Genomic DNA, 10,000 nt, shown 5'->3' with positions numbered 1-10,000 from the left:
CTCCGAGTCCAGGTGTTTGGTCTTCTGTTCCCGCTTCTTGCCCCTCCTTGAGGTAGACTGGTTGTGGAGGCTACTGTCGGACTCCTTCCTCGGACTCTGCGAGTCCTTTGGCACTAACTTACAGGACTGGAACCCGGAGTTCTTAGTGTACGGCGAGAAGGACTGTTTCCGGCTGAAAAGCGGTCCCCCGCTGCAGGACTCTGGAGCGCCGACTGTCGGCTCAAAGTCTGAACTTCCTCTGAAAGTGGCCTCGCTGCTGTAGCGGATCGCGGGGACCCGGATCTTCACAGACTGTTTCTGGAAGGGGTCTGCGTCTCCGGCCGGAGGGTCGAACAGCAGCCTCCTCTTGTTGACGGCCGTCACTCCGTCTCCGTCCCGTCCCGCCGGGGACCGACGGGTCTTTGCTTCCTCCCCCCCGCCGGTCTTGCCGTGGAGCTCGTTAACGGGGCTCTTCAGCGTCGCCTTGGAGTTCACTTTGAGGCTCTGGCGGTCGAGTTCGATCTGCCGCCACTTCTGCAGGACAGCGGGACTGGCCTCGTAACTGGTGGCCTTCTGCAGGCCGCGGGTCAGGTTCCGGGGCGTGGACTTCACGATGTTGGGCTCCATCAGACGGCCGTCTGGCAGGCGTTTGGGCGGCGTGCACGGCGAGCAGACGATGGGTTTGAAGTGGTTGAGCTCTTCCGAGATGCTGTCGTTGCTCTCGGGGCTGATGGAGCGCTCGGGGCGCGGCGGAGGGACGCCCAGAGGAGTCGACGATAACGACGACGAGACGACAGCTCGCCAGGTGAGCCTCCGGTCCGGAGCGGTGATGGGAGCCGAGACGGAGCGACTGTTCTCAGAGGAGAGGAGGATTCCTGCTGTGGAACTGTGACCGATGCCCACCTGACGGACCAGAACAACACAACCACGTTAGCTCATGTAGCGTCTTTATTATAACGTCTTTTATCAGATTCATACTACAGACAGACAACCTAACTATACTCTGATCTTTATCTCCTACGATGGAGCGGATTCTCTGTCCTATGTGTGTGGATCTCTTGACCTTCTGTAATATTTTTAAAAGTATTGGTGGACATTAATATTCAGCAGCAGATTTATCATGATGTATGATGATATATGATCATTAAACCAGTGAATAAAATGGTCTTATATATCATCCAACTAAATACGATATGGTGACAGGCCTATATATAAATATATATAAACATATATAAACATATACACTACGTACTGTGTCCATGAGGGCCGGCTGGGTGACGACCTTCAGCTTCACTCCTCTGTCCTCCATCGGGTCGGTGCAGCTCTGACTCCTCTGAGAACCACTGAAGAAGAACAACACAGGTCAGCTGGTCAGACACATCATTACTATAGACCCTTTAACATGATGAGGTCACGATGAGGTCACGGTGAGGTCACGATGAGGTCATGATGAGGTCACGGTGTTAGCTGGAGGCTAAACAAAGGAAAGACTGGAGGCTAACGCTAGCAGTGGGCTAACATTAGCTGGAGGCTAACGCTAGCAGTGGGCTAACATTAGCTGGAGGCTAACGCTAGCAGTGGGCTAACATTAGCTGGAGGCTAACGCTAGCAGTGGGCTAACATTAGCTGGAGGCTAACGCTAGCAGTGGGCTAACATTAGCTGGAGGCTAACGCTAGCAGTGGGCTAACATTCGCTGGAGGCTAACGCTAGCAGTGGGCTAACATTAGCTGGAGGCTAACGCTAGCAGTGGGCTAACATTCGCTGGAGGCTAACGCTAGCAGTGGGCTAACATTAGCTGGAGGCTAACGCTAGCAGTGGGCTAACATTAGCTGGAGGCTAACGCTAGCAGTGGGCTAACATTAGCTGGAGGCTAACGCTAGCAGTGGGCTAACATTCGCTGGAGGCTAACGCTAGCAGTGGGCTAAAGCTCCACATCTAAATGTCCTCTGTGTTGTTGTCTGAATCCAGATCTCAGACATTAGAGATGAGTAACTGATTGGAGCTCTAGAGCTACAAGATCAGAGAAGCGTTTCAGAGACGGAGAGGAAATGATGCTAATATTTAGCCTTCTGCTAACAGCAGCTAACGTGAGCCGTTAGCTGCTGTTAGCAGAAGGCTAATCTATTAGCAACCCTTTCTCTCCGTCTCTGAAACGCTACTAGGATTCTCTTCAGCCATTGTTAAAAAAACAAGACAACGATAGTTGCTAGCCAGCGTTATCTAGTCAGCGTTATCTAGTCAGCGTTATCTAGTCAGCGTTAGCTAGTCAGCGTTAGCTAGTCAGCGTTAGCTAGCCAGCGTTAGCTAGTCAGCGTTATCTAGCCAGCGTTATCTAGCCAGCGTTAGCTAGTCAGCGTTAGCTAGCCAGCGTTAGCTAGCCAGCGTTATCTAGTCAGCGTTAGCTAGCCAGCGTTATCTAGCCAGCGTTAGCTAGCCAGCGTTAGCTAGTCAGCGTTAGCTAGCCAGCGTTAGCTAGTCAGCGTTAGCTAGCCAGCGTTATCTAGCCAGCGTTAGCTAGTCAGCGTTAGCTAGCCAGCGTTAGCTAGTCAGCGTTAGCTAGCCAGCGTTATCTAGCCAGCGTTAGCTAGCCAGCGTTAGCTAGCCAGCATTAGCTAGTCAGCGTTAGCTAGCCAGCGTTATCTAGCCAGCGTTAGCTAGTCAGCGTTAGCTAGCCAGCGTTAGCTAGCCAGCGTTAGCTAGCCAGCGTTAGCTAGTCAGCGTTAGCTAGCCAGCGTTATCTAGCCAGCGTTAGCTAGTCAGCGTTAGCTAGCCAGCGTTAGCTAGCCAGCGTTAGCTAGCCAGCGTTAGCTAGCCAGCGTTATCTAGCCAGCGTTAGCTAGCCAGCGTTAGCTAGTCAGCGTTAGCCAACGTGTTCAGTGTTTTTGTCCAGAGAAACAGCAGCTCCCGGTTCACCAGTGTGTGTTTACAGGCCGGTCCTGACCTCCCCAATATGGCAGCGACGCTGACGTACGATCCAAAGACCAATGTGGTGTCTATCTATCGATCTATCTCAGGTCAGACAGGTTTCAGGCTGAGCTCACCCTGTGAAGGCTGCACAGCTTTTGGTTTTCCTGATGAAGGCTGAGATGTTTCTGATCCTCCTGCTGATCGGCTCCTCGTTCTCAGAGTCAGACAGAACTCCCTACAGGACAACAAGCACATTTAAACACTCAGAACAGTACTTTAAATGTACAGTATCAATAAATAATAGTACTTTAAATACTGTATAACACAGGACTTACAGGCTCTTCATCGTCTTTACAGTTCCTCCTCTTCACCTCCTCTCTGTCCTCAGACAACAACAGCTGAAACACACAAACCACCGTCTGAATACACAGAAAGACTGTATATGTCTATGTATATAAAGCATATCTATGTATATATATATCTATGTGTATATATGTCTATGGATGCTGCTGCGTTCACTGACAGAAGGAAACCTGGCTCACCTTGTGCTTCCCGGTCGGTCCTGATGAAACGTCACAACATTTTGGGACGAGAGCCGGAGAGACGAAGAACTCTGAAGAGACGAACCAGCAAAACCACTGTTAGTCATCAGCTGATCAATCATCAGCTGATCAATCACTATTAGTCCTCATCAACTGATCAATCACTGTTAGTCATCAGCTGATCAATCAACAGCTGATCAATCACTGTTAGTCCTCATCAGCTGATCAATCATCAGCTGATCAATCACTATTAGTCCTCATCAACTGATCAATCACTGTTAGTCATCAGCTGATCAATCATCAACTGATCAATCACTGTTAGTCATCATCAACTGATCAATCACTGTTAGTCCTCATCAGCTGATCAATCATCAGCTGACCAATCACTGTTAGTCCTCATCAACTGATCAATCCCTGTTAGTCATCATCAACTGATCAATCACTGTTAGTCCTCATCAGCTGATCAATCATCAACTGATCAATCACTGTTAGTCCTCATCAACTGATCAATCACTGTTAGTCATCAGCTGATCAATCATCAACTGATCAATCACTGTTAGTCATCAGCTGATCAATCATCAACTGATCAATCACTGTTAGTCCTCATCAGCTGATCAATCATCAGCTGATCAATCACTGTTAGTCCTCATCAGCTGATCAATCATCAGCTGATCAATCACTGTTAGTCATCATCAACTGATCAATCACTGTTAGTCATCAACTGATAAATCACTGTTAGTCATCAGCTGATCAATCATCAGCTGATCAATCACTGTTAGTCATCATCAACTGATCAATCACTGTTAGTCATCATCAACTGATCAATCACTGTTAGTCATCAACTGATCAATCACTGTTAGTCATCAACTGATCAATCACTGTTAGTCATCAACTGATCAATCACTGTTAGTCATCAACTGATAAATCACTGTTAGTCATCAGCTGATCAATCATCAGCTGATCAATCACTGTTAGTCATCATCAACTGATCAATCACTGTTAGTTATCATCAACTGATCAATCACTGTTAGTCATCAACTGATAAATCACTGTTAGTCATCAGCTGATCAATCATCAGCTGATCAATCACTGTTAGTCATCATCAACTGATCAATCACTGTTAGTCATCAACTGATCAATCACTGTTAGTCATCAACTGATCAATCACTGTTAGTCATCAACTGATCAATCACTGTTAGTCATCAACTGATCAATCACTGTTAGTCATCAACTGATCAATCACTGTTAGTCATCAACTGATCAATCACTGTTAGTCATCAACTGATAAATCACTGTTAGTCATCAACTGATCAATCACTGTTAGTCATCAACTGATCAATCACTGTTAGTCATCAACTGATAAATCACTGTTAGTCATCAACTGATCAATCACTGTTAGTCATCAACTGATCAATCACTGTTAGTCATCAACTGATCAATCACTGTTAGTCATCAACTGATCAATCACTGTTAGTCATCAACTGATCAATCACTGTTAGTCATCAACTGATCAATCACTGTTAGTCATCAACTGATCAATCACTGTTAGTCATCAACTGATCAATCACTATGAGAATATAAAGAACTAATGGTGAAAACAGAGATGAACACAGCTGGACACAAGTAGTACTACTGTAGTACTGTAGTACTACAGTAGTACTACAGTACTACAGTAGCAGGAGCTGATGTAGTAGTGTAGTAGGAGCAGCATTACAGTAGTACTAGAGGAGGAGCTGATGTACTACAGTAGTACTAGAGGAGGAGCTGATGTACTACAGTAGTACTGGAGGAGGAGCTGATGTACTACAGTAGTACTGGAGGAGGAGCTGATGTACTACAGTAGTACTGGAGGAGGAGCTGATGTACTACAGTAGTACTGTAGTAGGAGCAGTACTACAGTAGTACTGTAGTAGGAGCAGTTGTACTACAGTTGTACTGTAGTAGGAGCTGATGTACTACAGTAGTACTGTAGTAGGAGCTGATGTACTACAGTAGTACTGTAGTACATCAGCTCCTACTACAGTTGTACTGTAGTAGGAGCAGTACTACAGTAGTACTGTAGTAGGAGCTGATGTACTACAGTAGTACTGTAGTACATCAGCTCCTACTACAGTTGTACTGTAGTAGGAGCTGATGTACTACAGTAGTACTGTAGTAGGAGCAGTACTACAGTACAACTGTAGTACATCAGCTCCTACTACAGTACTACTGTAGTACATCAGCTCCTACTACAGTACTACTGTAGTACATCAGCTCCTACTACAGTACTACTGTAGTACTGCTCCTACTACAGTACAACTGTAGTAGTAGTACATCAGCTCCTACTACAGTTGTACTGTAGTAGGAGCAGTACTACAGTAGTACTGTAGTAGGAGCTGATGTACTACAGTAGTACTGTAGTACATCAGCTCCTACTACAGTTGTACTGTAGTAGGAGCTGATGTACTACAGTAGTACTGTAGTAGGAGCAGTACTACAGTACAACTGTAGTACATCAGCTCCTACTACAGTACTACTGTAGTACATCAGCTCCTACTACAGTACTACTGTAGTACATCAGCTCCTACTACAGTACTACTGTAGTACTGCTCCTACTACAGTACAACTGTAGTAGTAGTACATCAGCTCCTACTACAGTTGTACTGTAGTAGGAGCAGTACTACAGTAGTACTGTAGGAGGAGCTGATGTACTACAGTAGTACTGTAGTACATCAGCTCCTCCTCCAGCTGTACATGTCTAGACTAGTCCTCCTCCACCAGACTTCATTACAAATCTGACCCCAACTATAAAATATAACCCGGTTTATATTATACTGTCTGTCTGCAGCTTGTATACAGGTCACTGAGTGACCCGGGTTAGACCAGGATAGAGTTACTATGACTATATTAGTACTATATTAGTACTATATTATGACTATATTATGACTATATTAATACTATATTATTACTATATTACTACTATATTATGACTATATTAATACTATATTAATACTATATTAGTACTATATTAATACTATATTAATACTATATTAATACTATATTAATACTATATTAGTACTATATTAGTACTATATTAATACTATATTAATACTATATTAATACTATATTAATACTATATTAGTACTATATTAATACTATATTAGTACTATATTATGACTATGTTATGACTATATTAGTACTATATTATGACCATGTTATGACTATATTAGTACTATATTATGACCATGTTATGACTATATTAGTACTATATTATGACTATGTTATGACTATATTAGTACTATATTAATACTATATTATGACTATGTTATGACTATATTAGTACTATATTAATACTATATTATGACCATGTTATGACTATATTAGTACTATATTATGACCATGTTATGACTATATTAATACTATATTAGTACTATATTATGACTATGTTATGACTATATTAGTACTATATTATGACCATGTTATGACTATATTAGTACTATATTATTCCTGTATTAGTACTATATTATGACCATGTTATGACTATATTATGACTATATTAGTACTATATTAGTACTATATTAGTACTATATTATGACTATATTATGACTATATTAGTACTATATTATGACCATGTTATGACTATATTAATACTATATTAGTACTATATTATGACCATGTTATGACTATATTAGTACTATATTATGACCATGTTATGACTATATTAGTACTATATTAGTACTATATTATTCCTGTATTAGTACTATATTAGTACTATATTATGACTATATTATGACTATATTAGTACTATATTATGACTATATTAGTACTATATTATGACTATATTAGTACTATATTATGACTATATTAGTACTATATTATGACCATGTTATGACTATATTAATACTATATTAGTACTATATTATGACCATGTTATGACTATATTAGTACTATATTATGACCATGTTATGACTATATTAGTACTATATTAGTACTATATTATGACTATATTATGACTATATTAGTACTATATTATGACTATGTTATGACTATATTAGTACTATATTATGACTATGTTATGACTATATTAGTACTATATTAGTACTATATTATTCCTGTATTAGTACTATATTATGACCATGTTATGACTATATTATGACTATATTAGTACTATATTAGTACTATATTAGTACTATATTATGACTATGTTATGACTATATTAGTACTATATTATGACCATGTTATGACTATATTAGTACTATATTAGTACTATATTATTCCTGTATTAGTACTATATTAGTACTATATTATGACTATATTATGACTATATTAGTACTATATTATGACTATATTAGTACTATATTATGACTATATTAGTACTATATTATGACTATATTAGTACTATATTATGACTATATTAGTACTATATTATGACCATGTTATGACTATATTAATACTATATTAGTACTATATTATGACCATGTTATGACTATATTAGTACTATATTATGACCATGTTATGACTATATTAGTACTATATTAGTACTATATTATGACTATATTATGACTATATTAGTACTATATTATGACTATGTTATGACTATATTAGTACTATATTATGACTATGTTATGACTATATTAGTACTATATTAGTACTATATTATTCCTGTATTAGTACTATATTATGACCATGTTATGACTATATTATGACTATATTAGTACTATATTAGTACTATATTAGTACTATATTATGACTATGTTATGACTATATTATGACTATGTTATGACCATGTTATGACTATATTAGTACTATATTATGACTATGTTATGACTATATTAGTACTATATTCGTACTATATTAGTACTATATTATGACTATGTTATGACTATATTAGTACTATATTAGTACTATATTAGTACTATATTAGTACTATATTATGACTATGTTATGACTATATTAGTACTATATTAGTACTATATTAGTACTATATTATGACTATGTTATGACTATATTAGTACTATATTATGACTATGTTATGACTATATTAGTACTATATTATGACCATGTTATGACTATATTAGTACTATATTAGTACTATATTAGTACTATATTATGACTATGTTATGACTATATTAGTACTATATTAGTACTATATTATGACTATGTTATGACTATATTAGTACTATATTAGTACTATATTATGACTATGTTATGACTATATTAGTACTATATTAGTACTATATTATGACTATGTTATGACTATATTAGTACTATATTAGTACTATATTATGACTATGTTATGACTATATTAGTACTATATTAGTACCATGTTATGACTATATTAGTACTATATTAGTACTATATTAGTACTATATTAGTACTATATTATGACTATGTTATGACTATATTAGTACTATATTAGTACTATATTAGTACTATATTATGACTATGTTATGACTATATTAGTACTATATTAGTACTATATTAGTACCATGTTATGACTATATTAGTACTATATTAGTACCATGTTATGACTATATTAGTACTATATCATTCCTATATTAGTACTATATTAGTACTATATTAGTACCATGTTAGTACTATGTTAGTACCATGTTAGTACTATATTAGTACCATGTTAGTACTATGTTAGTACCATGTTAGTACTATATTAGTACCATGTTAGTACTATATCATTCCTGTATTAGTACTATATTAGTACTATATTATGACTATATTAGTACTATATTATGACTATGTTATGACTATGTTAGTACTATGTTAGTACCATGTTAGTACTATATTAGTACCATGTTAGTACTATATCATTCCTGTATTAGTACTATATTAGTACTATATTAGTACTATATTAGTACCATGTTAGTACTATATCATTCCTGTATTAGTACTAACGCTAGTGTAACATGGCCTGCTGCTCTCTCAGGTTAAAGTTGGAGGAAAGTTAGTCTCTAGCAGGTTGTGATCTGCAGCTTCAGCCGGTGAACACACACAGACCTCTGCGGCTGTCGCAGTCCCTCCTGGCCGGCCTGCTGCTGCTCCTCTCCGGGTGAGTCCTCCTCCGGAGCCGGTCTCGGTCTCGGTCTCTGCTGCCGCTGCCGGAGCGTCTCTGGGCTGTGAGGAGCGGACAGGCCGCCGGGTGTCCGCAGGGCGCCGCGCTGCCGCTGCCGCTACCGCCTGCCTGCGGACACCCGGCGGTCTCCGGCGGGCCGGACCCGGACCCGGACCGGGACCCGCACCTAGTTCCGGACCCGGCCCGGTACTTGCCGGCGAAGGCGCTGGCCGGTCTGCCGGGACGTTCGGCGGACCCTGCGGTCGCCATCTTCCCTGCTGAGTCTTCTCTCTCTCTCTCTCTCCTCCTCTCCGCTCCGCTCCTCCTCTCCTCTCTCTCTCCTCCTCCTCTCCGCTCCGCTCCTCCTCTCCGCTCCGCTCCTCCTCCTCCGCTCCGCTCCTCCTCCTCCTCCGCTCCGCTCCTCCTCCTCCTCCTCCTCTCCGCTCCTCCTCTCTCTCTCCTCCTCTCCGCTCCGCTCCTCCTCTCCTCTCTCTCTCCTCCTCTCCGCTCCGCTCCTCCTCCTCC

General features: G+C 40.1%; 1 protein-coding gene and 1 long non-coding RNA gene across 4 annotated transcripts in view; one reads left to right on the top strand and one right to left on the bottom strand.

The window, feature by feature from the left end:
- Positions 1 to 9,799, bottom strand: part of rnf169 (ring finger protein 169) — a 12,624-nt gene extending 2,825 nt beyond the window's left edge. The window contains exons 1-6 of one of the 2 annotated variants that reach the window (XM_074640861.1): positions 9,421 to 9,799; positions 3,430 to 3,500; positions 3,223 to 3,285; positions 3,022 to 3,122; positions 1,232 to 1,322; positions 1 to 882 (exon numbers count right to left, since the gene is read on the bottom strand). The exon at positions 1 to 882 is cut by the window's left edge and continues 2,825 nt beyond it. In XM_074640861.1, the coding sequence (XP_074496962.1) occupies positions 1 to 882; positions 1,232 to 1,322; positions 3,022 to 3,122; positions 3,223 to 3,285; positions 3,430 to 3,500; positions 9,421 to 9,745 (1,533 nt within the window). In that variant the 5' untranslated portion in view covers positions 9,746 to 9,799. Of the gene's footprint in view, positions 883 to 1,231; positions 1,323 to 3,021; positions 3,123 to 3,222; positions 3,286 to 3,429; positions 3,511 to 9,420 lie in introns of both variants that reach the window. The other variant, XM_074640860.1, reaches the window with a different exon arrangement.
- On the top strand, positions 3,431 to 4,085 carry LOC141771013 (uncharacterized). 2 transcript variants are annotated; one of them, XR_012594642.1, is made up of 4 exons: positions 3,431 to 3,595; positions 3,651 to 3,774; positions 3,889 to 3,944; positions 3,997 to 4,085. It is a non-coding gene; the product is annotated as an uncharacterized LOC141771013 (long non-coding RNA). The 2 variants fall into 2 exon arrangements; XR_012594641.1 differs by lacking the exon at positions 3,997 to 4,085 and having other exon boundaries at positions 3,889 to 3,955.
- Positions 9,800 to 10,000: the final 201 nt, after the last annotated feature.

Source organism: Sebastes fasciatus, chromosome 7 (assembly GCF_043250625.1).
Source record: "Sebastes fasciatus isolate fSebFas1 chromosome 7, fSebFas1.pri, whole genome shotgun sequence".
NCBI classification, from domain to species: domain Eukaryota; kingdom Metazoa; phylum Chordata; class Actinopteri; order Perciformes; family Sebastidae; genus Sebastes; species Sebastes fasciatus.
This window is presented reverse-complemented; position numbering and strand designations above follow the sequence as displayed.